This window comes from Phodopus roborovskii, unplaced genomic scaffold (genome assembly GCF_943737965.1).
Source record: "Phodopus roborovskii unplaced genomic scaffold, PHOROB, whole genome shotgun sequence".
Classification (NCBI taxonomy): Eukaryota; Metazoa; Chordata; class Mammalia; order Rodentia; family Cricetidae; genus Phodopus; species Phodopus roborovskii.
The window spans coordinates 5,027,796-5,050,558 of NW_026126598.1; the positions used below are offsets into that span (position 1 = coordinate 5,027,796).

General features: G+C 45.8%; 1 protein-coding gene across 7 annotated transcripts in view; it reads left to right on the forward strand.

Moving 5' to 3' along the window:
• The window catches only part of Sfswap (splicing factor SWAP), a 72,628-nt gene that overhangs the window by 39,232 nt on the left and 10,633 nt on the right, over positions 1-22,763 (forward strand). For 2 of the 7 annotated variants that reach the window (XM_051205013.1, XM_051205019.1), the window contains exons 8-15: positions 77-317; positions 1,998-2,126; positions 2,699-2,792; positions 3,933-4,098; positions 10,438-10,668; positions 11,761-11,951; positions 16,489-16,754; positions 22,015-22,167. In XM_051205013.1, coding sequence (XP_051060970.1) covers positions 77-317; positions 1,998-2,126; positions 2,699-2,792; positions 3,933-4,098; positions 10,438-10,668; positions 11,761-11,951; positions 16,489-16,754; positions 22,015-22,167 — 1,471 coding nt within the window. The remainder of the gene's footprint in view (positions 1-76; positions 318-1,997; positions 2,127-2,698; positions 2,793-3,932; positions 4,099-10,437; positions 10,669-11,760; positions 11,952-16,488; positions 16,755-22,014; positions 22,168-22,763) is intronic. The other 5 variants (XM_051205016.1, XM_051205020.1, XM_051205015.1 and 2 more) reach the window with 4 other exon arrangements.

Consider the following 22,763-nt stretch of genomic DNA (forward strand, 5'->3'; position numbering starts at 1 on the left):
CGCTTGTGGGGGACATTGTAGATTCAAGTGTGACACCTGTCGTTGGCCTCTTGCTCACAAAGCATATTTCTTCCAGCAACTGTGGCAGCCATGTACTACAGCTACTACATGTTGCCAGATGGCACCTACTGCCTGGCACCGCCCCCACCTGGGATTGATGTGACCACTTACTACAGCACCCTTCCTGCTGGAGTGACCGTGTCCAGCTCACCTGGTGTGACTACCACTGTACCACCACCTCCTGGAACCACACCTCCACCACCCCCAACCACAGCTGAAACAGGCAGCGGGGTTACCTCCACAGCCACCACCACAAGGTATGTGTGCCACCTGCTCAGCATGGTGCCTGTTGTAGTGCACCACCATGTTCTTGGTCTGGATTGCATGCATGTGTCTCCATAATTAGTGTGCTGTTATTCATATATTATTACCACATACCTGTACTCGAAGCTTTTGGAAAGCTGAAGCACAAAGATCAAAAATTCCAAGTCCATCACCAGGCAGGATCAGGCAATCTCTGCATTCAAGGTCATCCTGATCTATACAGTAAGGTCTATACCAGCCAGAGACACACAATGAGTCCTCATCTCAAAAGGACAAAAAAAAATAAGTTCAAAGCCAGCTAGATGTTACATTACAGGTATCTGTAATTCTAGTACTGGGGAGGTAAGAGGCAGGAGGGTCAGGAATTCAAGGTCGTCTTCAGCTGTATAATGAGCTGCAGAGCAAGACCTTACTTCAATAACAAAAATGGCTTTCTTGTTTTGTTTTGGTTGGGATTTTGGTTTTTTGGTACAGGGTTTCTCTGTGTAACAACAGTCTTGCCTGTCCTGGAACTTACTCTGTAGACCAGGCTGGCTGGTCTTGAACCTACAGAGATCCGTCTGTCTCTGCCTCCTGAGTTCTGGGATTAAAGGTGTGTGCCACCACTGCTCGGCCCCAAAATGGAATATAGCCCCATGTAAATGTGACTTTTGGGCAGCAATCTGTATCTACTCCTTAATCCTGGGCTGCTCTTGTGCAGTGTGTTAACACCTCAGCAAGGCAATGTTAGGCAGAGTCCCAAGTGGGGAGGACCGAACTGGTCCAGCTTGTAGGGTTTCATACATTCGGTGAGGGGAGGACTCTGTTGGCCAATCCTTGAGATCACCAGTAACACAGTTGGCATCTAGTGTAAAACCCAATGATAGTAGAACAGGAGTGCTCAGCACCCCAATGAGGGCCCTCTGTGTGTGTCTCAGGTCTAATAGAGTCTGCTGAATAACTTGACTAACACCTCTCTACTCATGCCGGGAAAGTCATATGTGGGCTATGCTCACTCAGAAGTAGATCACTAGCTGAGTATGTGGGAGGAAGTGGGGAATGACATCTAGGACCATATTGCTGAGAAAGTAAACATGGAGTAAAGGATACTGAGCCATGCTAGCCAGCTGTTTTTAATGACTTTTCCTTGTTTTGTTCTAAGAAGTAGCTCGTAGTTAAAAGGGAATGCTGATTAGGAGGAGGAAGAATGAACCTATCTCTGGGACTTGACATCATTCTTTAATGAATCCCCAGTGTTGTTTCTGTTTTGGAGATAGGGTCTAGCCATGTAACCCATGTTCCAGTGTTGGGCTTACAGGGTGCCATGCACAGTGTCCTTGACCCTTTACGGCTCAGGAGCTGACTTTATTAGCTTACACCAGCAGTTCCCTACCTGTGGGTCTCGACCCCTTTGGGGGTCGAATAACCCTTTCACAGATACCAGATATTTACATTATGATTTATAACAGTAGTAAAGTTAGAGTTATAAAGTAACAATGAAATGATTCTATGGTTGGGGGTCACCACAACATGAGGAATGTATTAAAGGGCCTTAGTATTAGGAAGGTTGAGAATCACTGCTTTAGACCAAGAGTCTACCTCTTACATGACTGAGCCCCACAGGACCCTCCAGCTGCCATTGCCAGACTCCAGCCATGCTGAGTTCAGGGTTGCTCACCAGCTCTTCTCCACAGTGCGCTTGCTCCTGTGGCCATCATACCCCCGCCCCCTGACATCCAGCCTGTGATCGACAAGCTGGCAGAGTACGTCGCCAGGAACGGCCTTAAATTTGAGACAAGTGTTCGAGCCAAGAATGATCAGAGGTAAGGTAAAAAGGGTTTGAGTATTGGTCTGGGGTGTGGTTCAGTGCCAGTGTTTACCTGGCATCTATGAGTTTCTGAGCTTAAGCTCCCACATGTAAAAAATTCAAAAGAGTTTAAGCATGTCATGTAGATGAGATTTGGGGTTTTCATTTAGCATTCTTTAAATCCTGTCACTATTCCTTTGTGCTTTCATTTTCCCTGGAGTATCTCTAGATAGATGTATTTTTGTTCATCATTAAATTACTTAGAGTTGGAGACGGTTTTTGTTTTTATTGTGCAGTAAAAACATAGGTGCTTATAAGACTGGAATTCACACTTCTCAAGGGTCCTTATTCCCTATCTCCCAACAGCATCCATAAAACATGGACCGAATTTTCATCTGTGATGATGTGACCTGGAGGGCAGGTTAGCCCTCTGCCTGAATCACATGTCAGTGGATAGAGCAGGACTGAAACCATGTGCAATCTATAAGGCGTTGGATGGCCACTGTCTCTATGTTCAGGACAGTGCAGGCCACGTGGGAACCACTGAAGCCTGCATGTGGGTCACACTGAATCCTTCTCCCTTCACAGGTTTGAGTTCCTTCAGCCCTGGCATCAGTACAACCCCTACTATGAGTTTAAGAAGCAGTTCTTCCTGCAGAAGGAAGGAGGCAGTATCACACAGGTATTCACTGAAGGTGGGGAAGGCATGAAACGAGCTCTAACGACGGGTGCAGACGTCACTTCCTGTTTGTTCTCAAGTCTACACTTTGTCAAACCTTTCCCTTCAGAGCTGTCTTAGATATTTTGAAGCACCCACTCACTCGTGCCTTGGTGACCACTTGTGTCCTAGCATGTCCCAAACAAAAAACACTTGCTTCAAGCAGTAGAGGCTTTTTTTTTTTTTTTTACAATACTGGGGAGGGGAGTTAAGACATGGTCTCATGTAGCCCAAGCTAGCCTTCAGTTCTTGATCCTCCTGCTTCTACCTCCCAAGTGCTAGGGTTGCAGATGTGCCACTGTGTCCAGCTTACTTTGACTACTGTGTAATGCAGCTCATGGTGCATATGCCCTCCAGGGGTAGAGCTGGACCCCGGCTGCCACAGTGCACAGTCCCTCGCACAGTTCTCTTGTACTGGGAGTATTTTGTCCTGACCCCCTTGAGCTTACTCTGCCAGAGATGATTGTGGAAACTCAAGCTGCTCACACACCTGTAGTCAATGGGGGATTCTATTCTGAAGGTATTCTCACTAACCAGACTCCAAGGAAAAGGTACTTCTTTTTTAACCTTTTAGAAAAATACAAGTGGAGTTGGCTGGTGGTGGTACATGCCTTTAATCCCAGTACTCAGAGGCAAAGGCAGGTGGGTGGATCTCTGTGAGATCAAGGCCAGCCTGGTCTACAAAGCTACACAGAGAAACCCTATCCTAAAAAAAAAAAACAACAACAACAAAAAACCCAAACAAGTGGGATTGGGGATGCAGCTCAGTGGCAGAACACTTGCCTAGCATAGCAGAGGCCCTGGGTCCAGTCCCCAGTAAAAATAAAACACATTCATACATGAAAACTTCAGGTCAGAGTTTGAGATGTGGAAATACTATTTCAGGTGGTTTGGGAGATTGTTTTGATGTTTGTGTGTGTGCTTTGTTTGTTTATTTGTTTTTGTTTTGGAGTGACTCATGCAGACCAGACTGGCCTCACACTCCCTTTGGCCAGGATGCTCTTGAACTCCTGAGTGCTGGGATTATAGGCATATACTGTGGAATATACTGACAAACCTGCATAATTGTCATGTAACAGTGCATAGTGATGTCTCTCTTTCCAGATAGCATCAACAGCTGAAGAGGCTTCCACAGAAACCGCTGCTGAAGAGTCAAATGAAGCCGGGGAGGACGGCACTCCTGAGGGTATGGCGGAGACTGGGGGAAGAGGCAGCGGGAAGAAGGAGGCTGGGTCCAGCAAGAGCACCGTGGACGGGAAGCTGGTAAAAGGTGCGCTGTCCAGGTGAAGCCTAGGCCTCATGGGCTTCCCTCCTGAGGGACAGGACTAGGTACCTCAGCCATGGAGGCTCCTTGGGCTTGGCTTCTTGAGCTGCTATATTCAGGCATGCTCACCTTGTCCTGCTTCCAAACATGGTGTTTGGAACCCTGTAGACGCAAACTAATCCAAATACCCACCAGCTTTTGGTCTATTTTGAGCCATTTAGTAGACGTGTTTATAAATTTTCCAATAATATTTCATCCTTCCCCAGACCTTTGAAGCTGTTCAGTTATTTGTGGTACTGGGGACTGCCTCCCTGGCTCACCGGAGCCAGTGCTTTCTACTGTGATGAGATTGGCTTTCTTTGTCCAAGTGGCTCGCTCCCTTGATCACCCATGTCAGGCAGTGCTGTACTCACATTTGGTCTCCTTGCCCTGTCCCCGACTACACGATGTAATCTGGCAGGACAGGTGTGTGTAAGTGACTGGTACAATAGAGAAGACAGAGGAAAGCCTACCTCAGGCTGGTTAGCAGAGCTCTGTGGTAGAATGTGAAGAAGCTGTTACTTCCGCCTGCTAGAAAAGGGATTGCAGGAAAGGGTGTTGTGTTGGGTGTTCAGAGACAAGCGAGGTCCCTGCTTTGCTATGGTGACAGGTATCTCTAGTGATTCAGTCTGGAGAGGTGTACTGCCCAGAACCTGGGACTTTGCTTTCCTTGAGGCCTGTGCTTACTGGGGAATGCTTTATTTAGCATTAGGTTTTTGAGATTAAGACAGAGGGACAGTTGGGGGCCTTTGGTAGCCCAGTGGCTAGTATAAGAGTAGCAGTAGTAGAAGCATGAGCCTACAGCTCCAGAGTAGAAGAGTAGCGACAGACACAGGCAGCAGTCTCCTGCCTGACCTAGAGTGGCCTTCTGGGTGGGGTGAGGACTCACAATAATCTGGCTATCACTAGGAAAGTACTGTTTAGAAAGTCAGGTGACTGGCTGCTTCCTGCTCTTGATGAAATAAGCAGAGGCACAAGCAGAGCAGAGCAGCAGCTTTTGCACTAGAAGCCATTTGAGATGGCCCCCTGGGACTTACTTCTAAGGGGGAGAGACATGTCTGAGGACATTGATCCCAGGGCAGCCACTGCCAGCAAGGAGAAGCTGGAAGGCTGGGACAGGCTAGCGTACATCCACAGGTGGCACCGTCTAGACTGGTCTTGCCTGGGGTGGTGCAGACACAGAGAAAGGAGCTCCAGGCCCAGTTGCCGCTCCAGCCTGCCCACCCTGGTAGAAGAAGCCAGGGACCTAGAAGAGATATGATGGGCCTTCTCTCAGGTTCAGGACAGAAGAGTACAGCCCTACTGAGGAACTGAGAATCAGAAGACAACAACTGAGCCGCTAGCCCTAAGAGTCAGAACAGATCCTTAAGTCTTTATGTTCAAAAAAATTGAGGGTGTTATAAAATACAGGCTACTGATAATCTGACAGCTTCAGAAGACTGCTCAGAAATGCTGCTGGGTTAAGCATAATGAAATCACCAGGGTCAAACTGACTAGAAGACAGCCTGGGAAGTTCTCAGAAATCTCAAAGGAAGGGAAAGATGTAGGAGAAGTTCATCCAAGCAGAAACAGCCAGGCTTTTCTCTGAAGAGGAGAGAAAGCAGGTCGGTGTATCATTTCTCTGTACATTTGAATGCCAGAACAGGAAGACCTGCAGGTCGGTGTATCCTTTCTCTGTACATTTGAATGCCAGAACAGGAAGACCTGTAGGCGTGTCAGCACCCCAAAGTCCTGAGTCCACAGAAGTCAAGGCAGTGAGAAGAGCATCTAAGGATCATTACGGGTTAGGGCATAGTTCAGAAGTAGAGCACTTCCCTGGATTCTATTCCCTACACTGCTGGGGGTGAAAATGCAATAAGTTGCTATTTCAAAAAAGACAATGGCATTATCTGTTTATTGTGGTAAACAAAAAAAATTTAAATGGACATTGAATTCAAGAAACTAGGAGAACTAGGAAGTGAACTGGGGCACAGTACAGTATGGCCTAGCCATGTTCAGTCCTTGGCATGGTGGGAGGGGCTGGGGCAGAGAGGCAAAGAGCTGGACTTTTGGATCGAGGCTCAGCCAGTAGCACAGAAGCTGAGGCAGGATTTGAAATCCAAGCTTCCTGATAGTGGGACCCTCTTAAAAATTGATAAGATGCTTAAAAGGAAAATAGAAACAAAGGAATAAAAACATTAAAGGAAAAATTATTGAGAAAGTGATTTTTTTTAAAAGACAAGTAAAATGTTGTCTGTGCTCAAGAGAAAAAGAATGCAGATACAAACCTAAAGTTGTAAATCTTTTTTAAAAATACACAAGGATAGCATGTACATAACCTTAAATGGAAATGAACTCAAGTCACTGAAAAATACTATTTCAAAGAAATATAAATTGCCAAAATCATTTCAAGAAAAGAGAAAGAAAGGAAAACTGACAGATTTTTAGTCTGGCAGAGTTTTTGAAATACTGGTTGGTGAACAGCCTCTAGAACCAGGCAAGAGGCCAAAACCAATTAGAGGTTGGCTTAATTTGCCCTTGAGAAGTAGACCGTCTCTGTCCGTAAAGCTTCTCCAGGACTTATGGGAGGCAGAATTAAGAAGCTCTCAGAGCTCAGCGATCTATAGACCTCAGCACTTAGAAGCATGATGCTAAATATTAAATGGATTCCAATTGTGTACTAAAGTGGTGACAGGAATGAGCAGTGGTCTTGTTCCAGGGCCCTGGTATGGCCTTACCATCACCTGTCTGCAAGCAGACTTTTGGGGTCTTGTCTCCGTAGGCACTGAGAAAGTGTTGCTGCTTCTGAAACTTCAGTAGTGTCATGAGAACTGAAGTTGGAAGGGCAAGCTCCACTCTGACTCTTCCTCTACCATGTGTGTCAAACTCGGGGTTGTCCAACCTCGCAGCAAGCTCCCTGCCCACTGAGCCATCTTGCAAGCCCCCTTCATTTTTAAGGAGTTAATAAGACTTAGGTATCAAAAGCAGTGATTCTAGAAGTTCAGTGTCTAAATGCAGTGTGTGTGTGGGTAGTGCCAGGGAAGGTAAAGGCAACAGAAGGATCTGAAGCTCAAGACCAGCTTTGTGAGCCTACCTGAGACCCTGTAAGAGAGGAAGAGGGAGGAGCAAAGAGGAAAGGGAAGTGTTAACATATATAATCTTAGAGTCAGAGAGTTGACACCAGAAATCAGGCTTACAGATCTAGGGAGCAGAGCCAGAATAAAGTTAGAAGGCAAATGACAGTAAGTTGGAAGATAAAGGGTCAATGACCTTACTATAGGAAAAGCCTTTCTGGGCTAGTGTAGTGTGCCATAGTTTGTTCTAAACAAGGTGATGGGGCTGGAGAGCAGAGGGCCTGGTTTGATTTTCCAGAACCTACATAGTGGTTCACAGCCATCCATAACTCCAGTCCTAGGGAATCCAGTTATGCACATGCTACACATACATATGTGCAGGTAAAACATTCATGCATATAAAATAAATAAATCTAAAACAAAATTGTACAAAATTTTTATTTTATTTTATTTTTTTTTTAGTCTCAGGACTAAGGAGATAGCTCTGTGGGTAAAGAACTTATGCAAGGATGAAGACCTCAGGTCCTCTCCCTAGCACCTACTAAAAAGTCAGGGTTGGCTGTAACCTTAGCATGTGGGTTGAGGATTCCCTGAGCTCACTGGCCAGCCAGACTAGCCATTGGTAAATACGAATTTCAGTGAGAAATCTTGTCTCAAAAAAACAAAATGGAGAAACTCACACAGGTGTACTCACTTGCACACACATGAATGCACCACAAGAACAACATAATAATTCGTAATAATAATAACTAATTAGGCAGCTGTATTCCCACCTACTCAGGAGATTGAGGCAGGGGAATCCTTTGGGCTCAGGAGTTTAAGACCAACCCGGGCCACGTAGCTAAGAGATCATCTCAAAGTAAGTGTGTGTGTGTGTGTGTGTGTGTGTGTGTGTGTGTGTGTGTGTGTGTGTAAACACACATGCAGCTATTATCCAGAAGTGGAAAAGAAGGTGTGAGGCATGGGTGTGCCTCAAGGAGGCACTGCTGGACCCATCCTTGAGGGTCATATGCACCAGAAGGAATGGATCCTGCAGGCAGCAGGCAAGGATGTCCATCTTAGCCTGATTGAGCACAGTGCAGAATGCAGAAGGACAGATGTAGCTGGCTTACACACGGTATGGACCTAGAGAAAGAGCTTAGGATCAGTGGTAGTGCAAGCTGTGGTGTGCAGATTGTGTAATCAGAATATTCCAGAAGAATTTCCAGGGCCTTTGGCTGGGCTGACTTAGCCTGGAGAAGCTTCCTCTTGGTTCTCATCAGTGCTGTGGGGCATGAGGCACTTGATAATCTCATCTTCAACACTAAGTGAGGCAGGACACCTAGACACATGGGTTAAATGGCTCTTTAATTAGGCTCCTTGTATGTGGGGTAATGGTGCTTTGGCTCTATGTCCAGCTGTAAATGCCTCTCTAGACTGAGTGGCAAACTGCTCACTTACTTTTGTTGTTATGATCTGCTCATCTGTTCCCTTATCTGGAAACAGTACAGGTGGTTTTTAAATCATCTTGTATTTTTAGTCTTTCTTTGTGAGTCCATTAACATTTTATGTGTTTGCACTTTTTAAAATGTCCTTGACCCTCTGCTTATTAAAGAGACCATATTGCTATAGGCAGTAAATGATTTGTTTTGTTCAATTTAGCTTTCCTTGTTGTTTTGTTTGGGGGGTTGTTTGTTTGTTTGTTTGTTTGTTTTTTGAGACAGGGTTTCTCTGTGTAGCCTTGGCTGTTTTGGAACTCACTCTGTAGACTAGGCTGGCCTCTGCCCCCAGAGTGCCACTGCCTGGCAATCTTTAGTTTTCTTATTGAGCCTTAAGACATGTACAAAAGCAGCACATGGCACAGTCACCCATATCACTTCACCAAGTACTCAATGCCGCCTTCAGCAGTTGGCTCTGGGGCTGCGTTGTTCTGTATCTCCATCCCTGTCTTAGAGTCCATGCAGAATTTGCTGCAGCAGATCTTCATCATCATGTCATTAGCATAGACATCTTGGCTGTACTGTGAAAGATGAGGCCTTTGGTTAGTACCCAATCTGCATTACAACACCGCAGCAGCTTAAAGTGTTCTGCTGCTTACCAGGTCTGATGTGAAAGCCTGTTCTCCTGGCTCCTAGCTAGTAAATGAGGTGTATGTCACAGGTGTAAATTCTCTTCAGCCCACACAGGGGTGTGGAACATAGAGCAGTAAGGCAATGAGACCCTCCATCCAGTAGATGGCCAAGCGGCCTGCCTGAGAAGCTTGGAGGCCGGGTACTGCAGTAAGTCACATCCTGTTCGAATCTGTGTTTCCCACAGCCCACATCATTTAGAGGCAGCTGTTTTCAGTGCACCAGAGATGGCCCCTCAGTGTAGGTTCTTGATGCCTGTCATGAATGAAGGCTGTAGCTTCTGACTGCATCTGGGTGGCTGTTTGGAGTCACTCAGCATAGTGAGTGACAGAGAGGCTCAGTGTCAATGAGCAAATAGAACAGGAAGACTTTCTCCTTTAAGACCTTCACATTTCTCTTAGGGGCTGGAGGTATATCACTAAATTTTTGTTAGACCTTGAAATGTTTGTGACAGGGTGCTTATCATGTTCACTGAATAAAGGAATGAATTGTATGTTTGTTTTGGTTTGGATTTTTGCATGAAGGTGGTTGTTGTTGTTTTATTTTGTTTTGTTTTTTAATGTAGTTGGAGGTTTTCTAGGAACTGTTTCTTAGTGGAACCATGTCACATGCTTACTCATACCAATTCAGCTACATGCCAGATTCCTTTAAAAAAATTTTTTTTAAGAAAAACGGCAGGCTAGCAAGATGGCTCAGTGGGTAAAGGCACTTGCTAGCTATTCTGCCTACCTGAGTTTAATGCCCACAATCCATGTGGCATGAGAGAGCTGATTCCCACTTGTCCTCTACCCTTGACAGGCACACATAACACACTTTCAAGCACACACGGAAGGAAGGAGAGATGTTTAAAAGTTTACAAAAAGGACAAAAATCGACCATTTAAGACTAAAGTTGACTGCTCTGTGTCCAGCAGGTGTGTGTCTACCATGGCACCACCACTCTGCTGCCCATGCTAAGCATGGTTCAAACACACTCGCAAGTCTGATGCCTTGCCAAGAGCATTTAAACTGTCAGGCTGTGCCTTCACTGCAGATGCCATCAGCCTGTCAGCCATCTCTCTTGTAAGTGGTAGTGCCTATGACAGGGTCTGCACATTCTGCCTCTGGTGCCTAAAAATGTGTCCCACTTCTCACCTTTCCCAACAGCTTCATTTGCTCCAATAAGCTTTGCTATCAAGGCCAAAGAAAATGACCTACTTCCTCTGGAAAAAAACCGAGTCAAGCTGGACGATGATAGTGAAGAAGATGAAGAAAGCAGAGAATGCCAGGAAAACACAAGCAGCGTGGCCAACCCCAGCCCAGCCGCAGCCCCACCCTGTGTGGTTGTGGAAGAGAAGAAGCCCCAGCTCACGCAGGAGGAGCTAGAAGCAAAGCAAGGTTTGTCGATAGCTTTTTAAGTTCTTAAAAGAAAGAAGACAAACATAAGATTTATGTGCTAAGGCAGAAATTCTAAAACGGTGAAGCAAAGCCTGGAGCTATGCAGGAGCGCTCTGAAAGCCCCTGTGCAGTGCTGTGTGGCACTGTGCACTCCTCAGCTTGATGCAGTGCCCTTGGCAATCTGTACTCAGAGCGGCCTAATGCGCTAAGCGGGCAGCTCTAATGGAGACACACTTTGTACTTGGACGACAGCCCCGGGGTGAGACACCAGGCCTGGACTCCCAGCTCCAGTTAATGCACCAAACTGGGAGAGGCCCTTTTGTTGGATTATCTCTCAGCAGAACCATCAGCCCTTGAAGATGATGCCTGCCAGAGCTGATTTCTGAGCCCCAACTCATCTTCTTCATGGGTCACAGCATGGCCAACAGCATGTGGGGGACAGGGGATGAGACTGGCACTTTGGCACAATGTTTGCTCAGCATTTTTGGGGACATCTGCACCTCCAAAATAAGCCCCATTCCACAGTGCAGTGGTTACTTAGTAAATGCATTTGTGCTTTTACCTGTTCTAACTAGTTATCTTGGAAAGCATTTTCTGGGTGTGTATGAACAGACCATACAACACTGATTAAAGGATGCTCTTGGAGCCAGTGTCGTCCAGGGGAGAGCGTGGCATGGACCTACACTTGTTCTCCCACAGTGCATTTACAGTTACACTTGTGTGTTTGAGTTTGCACTCTGCGTGTGTGAACCGAACATGTTGCCATGCCCTCTGAGCTAACACATTTCCCACCTGGTATCATTCATCCAAACACTTGGTGTGTTTGGGGCTCCTGTGTATGAGAGCCATTCTGTGGTTCCAGCCCCAACCAACCCCTACCATTATAGAACCCCTTCAGCCTTGCTGCTTGTGAGAGTAAAGTGTACATCCCCAAAAGCCATAAGTTTATTGTCTCAATGTTGGTCTATCCCGGGTGTCTACCTGCTCTGAGGTTAGTATTGAGATGGCAGTGTTGTGTGGCCAGAAGGTGCCTATGAAAATTAGAAATAGAGTACTGTTTGTTGTAGACGCTGCCTTTCTTGTTTTCTTTAGCAAAACAAAAGCTGGAGGACCGTCTTGCTGCTGCTGCCCGGGAAAAGCTGGCCCAGGCGTCCAAGGAATCAAAGGAGAAGCAGCTTCAGGCCGAACGTAAAAGGAAAGCGGCTCTGTTTCTACAAAACTTAAAAAACCCTCTTCCAGAAGCAGAAGTGGGAAAACTGGAGGACAGTGCTTTCAGTGTAGAGGTATGTAGAAGAAGGGAGTCCTGGTGGCATGCTTGGGTTTGGAGTGGATGAAAGTTGGTTCTGGGTTGCTCTGGCCGTGGAGTCCCAGCCTAAGTCCCATGCCAGCAGCCTGACATCTGCCTCTAGCATAGAGTCACAGCTTTGCTAACAGCTTTGAGTCTGTGGAAAGAGATGCCATGACAATTACCTGTAAACACAGCAAAGGCAGGCTGCAGTCTCAGAACACAGCCATAGATCCCGATCAGGAAGCTCAGCTCATGGCTGCCCATGCAGGGCTTCAGTTATCATAGCGCGTGGTTGAGCTTACACTAGGACAGAGATCTCAATGCCGGCTCCTGTGTCTGCATTGTGCTGTACTTGGAGGAGGAGGGCTCCTCTTCTCTGGGTATGTTGAACTGTGGTAGAGCACTACTGTGTGGGAGGCCCTAAGCTCATCCTCAACACCAAGAGGTCATAGAGAACCCAGGCAGCTCCCTCCTAAGTGTTGGCCTTGAACAGGACCGTCACATGGTACCTTGGGAGGCTCTCATGTGGAGGGATGTGAAACAGTACCTAGCACCAGAAACCCTCAGTAAACGCTGTTGGCGGCAGGAACATGTCATTCAGTGGAAATTCTGGTCATGCCTGCCTAGACCTGGTCAAGGAGACCAAGGCCAAATGTGTAACAGGTAAGTGCTCTGCCCTGAGTTGTATCCCTAACCCTGGGTGTTTTCTTCTAGACTCACAATAGCAGGTAACTTTCAAGAGTTTTTTGCAGGGAGGGGTTAAAATACATTTTATGGGTATCTAGGAATTCATGGAGGAATTCAAGAACATTTTAGAAATAATAGTTTTCTAACTAAGAAAACTAGCAGTGTAACAAACGCCTTGAAGTTTGAAGGGTGACACAGCTGGAGTGCAGACCCACAGTCACTTGTAAAAAAGTTGTGACTCAGGGTGTTTTAAGAGCAGTTGAAAATGCTTATTTAAAAATCATTCTCGGAGGCTGGAGAGGTAGATTAGCAAGCAGTTAAGAGCAATAATTGTTCTTCCAGAGATTTGATTCCCATTACCTACAGGGTGGCTCACAGCCATCCATAACTCTAGTTTTCAGGAGCGGTGACATCCTCTTCTAGCGCCCACAGACACACATATGGTGCATATGTACAAGCAAAACACCTATACACATAAAATAAAATTTAAAAAAAAACAAATCTCAAAATAAATTGTTAATGTCCCCTGTGCATGGTGGCTCACACCAGTAGTCACACTTGGAGGCTGAGGCAGAACGATAGCCACTCTTTTTCTTTATTTTATCCTAAACTCTGATTTGGGGAGTGGGGGTACTTAAGAGCAAGTACGTATAGCTTTAGAGGGCCTGATTTTGATTCTCAGACCCATAGCAGGCAACTCACAGCAGCCCGTAACTAACTAACGCCTGCTCCAGAGGATCTGATGTCCTCTTCTGGGCTCTGTAAGCATCTGCACTTGCATACCATACCCACATACAGATACAAACATATGTACATGGTTTAAAAGTTAAAATAGTTAGGAAAAAAATAACTTCTCAGGCATGCCCATGGAATACCTGAATTAGAAAACAGGCCTGGGCCACATAGCGAGACCTTGTCTCCAGGTGTCTCCAAATATTTACTATGCTTGGTTAGGGTTTCTGTTGCTATGAAGAGACAACCATGACCTAAGTAGCTCTTATAAAGGAAAACATTTAATTGAGACTGGCATACATACAGTTCAAAGGTTTAGTTCATTATTGTCACGGTAGGAAGCATAACAGCATGCAAGCAGACATGGTGCCAATTGAGAGTTCTCTGTCCAGATCAGCAGGCGGCAGGAAGGGAGTGTGCCACTGGGCCTGGCTCGAGCTTCTGAAGTAAGAGCCTTTGGAGTCTGCAATGTGTCTATAGTTAAAGACTCTTCTCCACCTCCTGGATGTCTAGACCTGCTGCTTCTGTGTCTACTTTGCATGTTCTTAGTGATCCTGTCTTCAGGCTGACCTCTCTGCTCTGTCCTTACCAGAATGAGCTTCCAAGGGAGGTGGCAGAACATAGCAATCCCACTCAGGCACTGTGGCCCCATTTTCCAGAGTTTCACAGAGGTGAACTGTCTTCTGGCCCCTCACACAAGGCCTGTTCCTGCAGAAATACAGGAATAAAGTGCACATAACTGAGGGCATTCATGAGATACTGTGGCATGGGGTGTGCTGGAAGGGTGCAAGAACATGAGCTCTGTAGCTATGTGAAGACATGGGCAGCAAGGAAAGAAACCTTAAACAGGCCTGCATGGGTAGGGATGGTGAGGCTTGATTGAATCTCTGATTGTTTCACTATCATTTGTACAATGAACAAAGAGATTCATTAAGATACATCTGTAAACCTGTAATGTAGCTCTCAGTTGGTAGAATGCTTGCTTGGAATGTGTAGGGTCTTGGATTTTTGTCTTTGACACATGTTAGTACACCTTATAATCCTAGCACTAGGGAGCGGGTCCACAAGTTCTGAGTCAAACTTGGTAATGGCAAGTTCAAAGTCAGCCTGTGCTACATGAGACTTTATCTCAGAAGGGGAGTGAGGGTTAGACAAGACAGTATGAGAAGGTTCAGTAGGTAGAGATGCTTGCTGCCAACCCTAATAAGCATGAGTTTGATCCCTGGGACCCACATAGTGAAAAGGGAAAACCAACACTGGGCAGTGGTGGTGCACATTTAAATCCCAGCACTCAGGAGGCAGAAGCAGGTGGACCTCTTGAGTTCAAGACTAGCCTGGTTGACAGAGTGAGTTCCAGGACAGCCAGGGCTACACAGAGAAACCCTGTCTTGGAAGGAAGGGAGGGAGGGAGGGAGGAAGGAAGGAAAATAAAAAAAATAATGTAAAGCCGTATCTGCAGATAGGAGAAAAAAGTCGCAGTTGCAAGATTGCCTCTATGTTGTAATGTGGGTCGTTTGTCATCTGCTTGCTGGCAGCACCACAGTGCTGACCCAGCCTGTGCCTTCTCTTGGAGTGGCTCCATTGTCTGTCAGCCTTGGCCTGTTATCCATGGATGTGTGTGCACATGAAGATTATCTCAGCAGAGCTGCTTCAACCGAAAGGGGGCGTGAGAAGCAAACGGTGATAACTGTCTGAATGCTTTGAAACAAAGACTTGTAATAAATTGACAGTTTATAAACGATAGTCATACCCAAAATGTGTTACTGTCAAGAAACTTCATGGGAAAGGCAGGCTGCCCTTGACTTCGCTAAGTAACTTGATATGCGCTTTGCCCACAAATGTTGGCATATTTCACCCAGTTAGCCACATAGACACGGGCAAGAGTTCTTACGGGCTCTAAAGGATATGCCATAAGATCACAGGTGGTACTACTAGGTCTGTTAGAGCCTAACTCAGCCAGCTCCTCAGGATGGGCACTTGTCCACAGGGTAGCATTCCACCATTCACATGTACATGGTCCTTTTCTACATGCTGGTCTGTCAGTGCCATTGGTCATTAGATGTATGTGGGGGTGTCCAGAAGAGGATATCAGATTCCTTGGAGCTTGAGGTATGGCTGATGTGAGCTGTCTGATGTGGGTGCCAGCAATTGAACTTGGGTCCTCTGCAGAAACAGCAAGCCCTCTTAACCACTAAACCATCTCTTCCACCCACCATTGGTCATTAGAGATGATTTACATATCCAGGTGTGGTTTTTAAGTGATCTCTTAAAATGTACTCATTGACATAGAAAAATATTATTGGATGGATATGTTGGAATTTACAGAGATTTGCCTTTAATCCCAGCACCCAGGCATATCTCTGTGAGTTCCAGACCAGCCAGGGATACATAGGTGAGACCTTGTCTAAAAGAAGAGATTAATAGTACACTAAATTTTCAAGCAGTCTATGTAATAGCTAAGACTATTGTATTAATGATGATAAGCCTGTCTGTGGTTGAGCATAGTGGCCTAAGCAGCAGGGAGCTCAAGGAAAAGCTGAGAGAACTCCCTCCTGTCTGACAACTGCAGGTAGCCATCTGGCCTCAGCTCAACCCACTGGCCAGCTTTTCACTGTGAGCTAACAGTTCTGTAAGAATCATGTGTAGGGATGCTAATGAGCTGCCATAGTGGACTGGAGTGATGCAGGAAGCCAGGGCCCTCCTTCCCACAGTTACAGATCTACAAAATCACATGCATACCTCTTCTGTTCACATCCCATTCCAGAGTTCCCAGACATCTGGGGCAGTATGGGAGGCTGGCCCATAAACCTTACTACTAAATCCTCCAGGCACAAAATGAGAAATCTTCCATGTGTAACATTTGATGACCAGTTAAACTATATTTCTCCTGAAAGACCAGAGAGATTTGTCTGTCTTTTGAGACAGGATCTCACTGTAAACTAGGCTAGCCTAGAATTAATTTTGTAGCCCAAGCTGGTATCTTAGCCTCATGCTTTGATCACAAGTGTGATCCACCACACCCAGCAGGGGATTTTAATAAATAACCACCGAGGTATCTGTATTTGAAGTGTTGTATTTCCTGATTTCATCTGCATATTCCCTTACATTTCCAGGAAACCAGTGTCATGCCCTGTCCTCTGCTGGTTGGAGGCAGAACTCTGCCCATGTTAGAGGTGAAGCCTCCAGAAAGGTCTTCAAGCAGATGCAGAGATCCACCAAGAGAAGAAGAAAGAGAAAAGAAGAAGAAGAAGCACAAAAAACGGTCTCGAACGAGGTCCCGCTCCCCCAAGTACCACTCGTCTTCCAAGCCCAGGTCTAGATCCCACTCAAAAGCCAAGCACTCCCTGCCCAGTGCCTACCGGACAGTGCGGCGGTCAAGGTGGGTGTGCAGGCACTCATGCCCTCCTGCTCATGTCTGCCCTACATGTTGAACTTCCTCCTGGTCCCCTGTAGAGCTAGCAAAAGGTTAAAAATGAAGACAACGTTCAGCGGGCTGGTTAATGTACCAGGGTGTGTGTGTGTGTGTGTGTGTGTGTGTGTGTGTGTGTGTGTGTGTGTGTGTGTGTGTAGGTAGGTAGGTAGGTAGGTAGGTTTAAAATGAGCATGGTATTCACTAGGCTGGTGAACACACCAGGGTCTGTGTATGTGATCCTGCACATCTAAAGGAAATCTTTCACTTTGTTTAGGCTTCTCAAAGCTTATCAGCAACTACAGGTTAAATGACTTATTTATGCTTCTTATCTCTGCATAGCTTATTTATACTTCACTCTTCACTCAGGAGGTGGAAGGAAGAGGATCTCCAGCTCAAGGCCAGTCTAAGCTACACTAGATGGTAGCTCAGTCAGTACAGTTTGTTTTACAGCATGAGGACTTGGGTGAGAAAGCCAGGCCTGGTAGTTCATGCCCCAAATTCTAACACAGGGAGACAGGAACAGGCTGGGGCTCAATGTCTAGCCAGTTTAGCCCAATAAGCAAATCCAGGCCAGTGAGAGACTGTCTCGTGATCAAGTGAATGGCTAGTTTGGGTGCAAAAGCCTTTACTCAGCACTAAGGAGGCAGAGGCAGGTGGATCTCTGAGTTCGAGGCCAGCCTGGTCTATATAGCAAGTTCTAGGCTAACTAAGGCTAGTGAGAACAGTCTCAAAAGTCAAAACACAAGCAAAAAGCCCACAGTGAATGGCTCCTGAGGAAGAACACCCAAGGTTGCCCTCTGACCTATTTGTGTATGTACACAAATAAAACAAGTTGCCTGACAGTAGTGGTGCCCACTTTTAATCCCAGCATTCAGGTGGCAGAGGCAGGCACATCTCTGAGTTCCAGCCTGATCTATAGAGCAAGTTCCAGAACAGCCAGGGCTATGCAGAGAAACTCTGTCTGGAAAAACAAAAAGGAAAAAAAAGTTATTCTCTCCCTCCCACCAAAAGTTTTTAAAAAGGAAATTGTGAGTGGGCATGGTAACACATGCCGGTGATCCCAGTGCTTGGAAGATAGAGGCAGGAAGATAAAGGCATTCAGGATCACCTTCACCTGTATAGCAAATCTGAGACTGTGAGACTGCCTTATAGAAAAGTGGGGAACCATTTGTTTAATCATTTGCAGGTTATAGAGTGAGCCCGACACACGTTGACTTGTAGAAATTCATAGGTTGGCATGCTGGGGTTATTTTGTGTGAATGAATTTTCCTATGCTGATTGCTTCTGAGTGAAGTGGTACAGCAGCCCTTCCCGCTCAGTCTGTGTTCAGATATCTGCAACTGAGTGTAAAGAGGCAGCTGTGTGGATCTGTGTCTTCGCCTCAGCCTGCTGACTCTCCAGACACCTACCGAAAAGCCCTCTTGATAAGAAGCCAGGTGTTGAAAAAGCTGTTTAGCATTCTGGCAACAGAATTAGTAAACTTGAACTTCAAGGGCCCCACATACCCCTTAGTGTTAAATAAAGGTTTAAAACTCAGCAGTCTCTAGTATGAAAGAGATTCAGAAGGCCTATCCTGTCTTTAGCTCTTACCCTGCCTTGTCATCCATGGTGACCCTGGACTCTGATCAGGTGCCATCACATACCTGGCATCCACTCCAGGTACTCCTCTTTCTTCTGGGATGGTGCAAGCACCATCCATAGACATTGGTGTCCTATGTTCTTATATGTACTGCATACATTGGTCTCCTTGTGTACATCTTAAAAGCAGTGTGCTTTCTCTGTCTTTATCCACCCCAAGCCCAGGGCTGACAAGTACCTGACCTGTCTTCACTGAGTGTTTGTCTTCATGGTGAGCCTTTGGCTCTAGTTTTGGAAGCTCAGCACCTTGTACCATTACTGTGCACATGCAGAAAGCTTCCATTTTATAATTAAATGAACGGTTGTTGTGTTTTAGATTTTTATTTACTTATTTTTTTTTAAACTGCTAGGATTTGTGTTACAAATCCAAACAATACAAGCTGTACCAATCCTTCAGCTTCATTCTGTCCAGTCAGTTCTACCTAACTTCCTCTACTCCAGGGCTTAGACAGGAAAGAACAGTCCTTTCATGACTCCGAGACCTTAAGCCAGTAGAGGGGATTACCCAGGCCCTTACTGGCCACAGGCACCCACACTAATCTCAGTGTGTGGTAGGGCAGATCGCCATGGACCTCTTGCCTGTGTTCTGCCTGTTCAGCTTGTCCCCAGGTTGGGGTGCTTATTGACCTGGAGTGTTCACCTAATACCTGTATTATAAGTTCTTAGCTATAGTTAACTATAGTCCTTAACTGTAATGGACTGGCTTATTTTATACATTATATTATTTTACCTTTTAAAATGTTTTTAAGTTTGCAACAGATTTAGATTTGCATATTTTATACAAGTACATTATATGTAACACTTTATATCTTCAGTGCCTACAGGTCTAAGGAGCAAAACCCTACTCCTTAGTGTAACTGTCAGTTAAAAGACCAAATGAAGCTGATGTTTTTCTGACCATTATTTCTTCTCTGATGGTAGGCCACCAGTTTTATCTTAATTTGACCTTCAGTGAAAGTGTTTTACGGTGTCAGCAGAGCTGGTTATTCTTATAGCTCCCCAAACTTCTGCCTTAGTGACTGAGGTGGGATCAAAAAGATGCTTTTGATTTGTTTGGTTAAATAGCTCACATAATTTATGGCATTAAATAAATCGATCTTTGGTATTTGGTTTTACAGTTTAGATAAAATATCAAGATAAGGTACAGCCTTGCTACAGAATAGGAGTGTTGTTACTGTGACCCACCTTCCAGCTGCTGTCTTTCTGCACAACATCAGGAGAGCTGGAACATGGCCCCTGGAATCTGCTGTCCTCTGCTGCTTGAGGACCTCACCCCCTGGTCTCCCTTTATCCTCTTGCTTCTGAAAATAGAGGCTCGTGCTCTCTGGGTAGAGTTGTATTTTCCCAAGCTGAAAACAGAGCTGCCTGCCCAGTCAAGACCCTGCCAACACTGCCATCCCCAGGATCGAAGTAGTTAGAAAGCTGTGGTTATGGCAGGTGCAGTAGTCGTGCTTATGATCCCAGCACTCAGACTGAGGAAGGAGAAGGGAAGATGTCCAGGACCAGCCTGCTCTTCATAGTAAGACTTATCTTGAAGATAAAACACCAAATACAATGTTGCCGTTGTATGGAATGGCAAGCTCTGTGCTATGTATGTGCTGTTGACATTCTAACCACAGTGCAGAAAGTGCTGATGATACTGTCATTATTTTGCCTTTAATTATCTTTTCAGGTAGAGTAACCCATTGCCATGGTAACGTCTACACTAAGACATACTAGACTTATTTTTCAGGCCTGGCACAGCCTAAGTGGTCATTTTTAAGTGATGACTGCTAGCTCAAAGTAAATGCTGCGGTTGTTGCCATTCTCCTGTGGTAGCATACTGCAACTGAAGTGCATTGTCTTCTCTGTATTAAGTGGTTCTGGTCCCATATAAAGTGCAGGACAGAATGATGTTCATCTACTGTGTGGTGTACTCATAGGGTGGAAGCTGCTTACGACTTATGTCCAGACTGTGGGTGGCTTTGGATCTGCAAGGGCAAGTTCTTAGTAAAAGTCCTGAGTCTCATAACAACGCCCAGTACCTCAGAAAGCATAGTGGTTATGAGGAATTCATCTAGTCAGCATCAACCAAAGTGTAAGACTGCAGAGGTGTTGCTCCTGTACTCAGTTGTGCTATGCCCCTCTTTGAGGCTTCTAAGGTGAAGCAGCAGGTGTGAAGTTAAGTCACGTGCGATGGTTTGGGTGTTCCTGAGCTAACTTCCACCAGTGAAGGGTTAAGCTGCTTACCTGTTAACCTCCGAAGTCAGATCCCCTTGGTGGTGAGGTGTTTATCTGAGTGTCTGAACGCCTCTTGGGCAGCCCAGCAGTGTGGGAAATCTGTGTGGTAAAGATATTTCTTTAAGGATAACTCCATAAATCCCCTCAAGCGGGGGAGAGGTGCAGGCTAAGGAGACTTTTGTTTGTTTTTTGCTAATTTATAGCATTCAGTAAGAAAGCTGGGCATGGTGGCGCACACCTTTAGTCCCAGCACTCTGGAGACAAAGGCAGGGGGAATCTCTTGAGTTCAAGGCCATCCTGATCTACAGAGTGAGTTCCAGGACAGCTAGAGCTACACAGAGAAACCCTGTCTCAAAAAAAAAAAAAAAAAAAAAAAAAAAAAAAGCAAGAAAGAACTTGTACAGGCAAAATTGAGGTTCTACTTTAGTTTGAAATTGGTGGATCTTTCCTGTCCGTTTCTTGATGCTAAACTGTGTAGCAAAGACATTTAATCCCTCAAACCTGTTTCTTAAAGGAAGGAGGAGGAGGATTGGAACTTTCTGTGTGGTGATACTCCTCTTATGGGTGTGGGACAGTAGTTTTATATTGAGGTGACATGTGACCAAGCCAGGTAAGGCTCAGGTGCCTGCAGCTCACATTGCCACGCCTGTGAATGGGATGAACAGATGACTTGACCCCAGTCCAGTTCCCACTAGGTTAGATCCAGACCCTGACTGCCCAGTCACCTGCCCACAGCCGTGAAGCCCTAGAGAAGTGAGGAGCAGACACTGGCATGCAGACAATAAATAGTTTGGGTTTTATCATTAACACTCTCCTGCCTCCCACAGCAAAGCATTGTGGTCATTGAGAAGGGAACATCTTTGTTGCTGTATGCCTGGAAGTTTTTAATTGAGACCAGTTGTCTTCTTTAAGAAGGCTGTGGTGACACTGCACTACTGATTTACTTTTAAGCTGGATTTCCCGGCTCTTGTACTGTCCTGGCATCAATATTAAGAGCCGGGTTAACAAAATTAAAAGCACTAAGACTTACTTAATTAAAGTGAAACCTAAAGAATTACCGGCTGTTATTCGCTGCCCTGTTCTGAGCAGGGCTTCCTTCCCAGAAGGAACTCTACTGGAAACAGCCGCTGTGCTCTGAAGAATTCATAACACCAATAGCCACTGCAAAAACGTGTTGTACTTCACCGTTCTGAATCTGCAGGCATTACAAACTAACATATTTTTCCTAATTGTTGAGTTTATTGTAGAATTCTATGCTAAGCATCCATAGGTGCTAAAGCTTTGAGTGAGCGGAGCTTTCTCACGGCTCTGGTAGCACCCAGCCCGGCACATTTCATTCTGAATGTGAAGTATGTGCCTCCGACCGCAGGCCCTCAGCCTCCCCAGGGATCTTGAGTGTGGAGCCTTGTCCCAGCAGCTCGGCAGTGGCGGCAGCACAGCAGGAGAGTTATCAGGCAGCCTCGGCCTCGAGCAGCTTTGACTCCTGGAGCTCTTTTGAGGGGAAACCTGGTAAACCGTCAAGGTGTCTGACTGCCCCCACCTCTGTAGTCTGTGTAGCCTAGGGAAGGTCTGGGGAGGCACACCACCTAGACTAGCCCTGCTGGAGAGAGGCCCCTCGTGGGCTCACGGGGGCCAGGGTGTGACCAGAACTTGATTCCTGAACAACTATGTTGTTTTTATTGGGGGGGAGGAACTCATGTGCTCAGAGTGATGCAATGAAGAAGTTTTTCAAATGGTGGAATCAAACTGCTCTCTCATATATTGTTTTTGAGTGGGTTGCCATGGAAACAGAACAAAGAGTTCGGGTTTGGTAGGGTTTTTCCCCCTCCCCCGCTAAATTTCTGCTTATTAAGAGATTTTCCTGAAATAGCAAATGGACAGAGAACTAAAATAAAAGTCTCAAGCCTTTATTGAGGAACCCTCTGTTAAGGACCTCTACACCCACAAAGGGTAAGAGGGGCCTGAGGGTCTCTCTTGCCATGTGTGGATTATATCCCAGCATGAATCAAATGAAGAATACATATTAATAGATGGTTTTGTGTCCATGAAACCTCCCATAAACTTGAAGTAGCCAGTCTGTCCTGAGAGCGTCATTTCTGAGCAGGTGCAGGGTTTGGG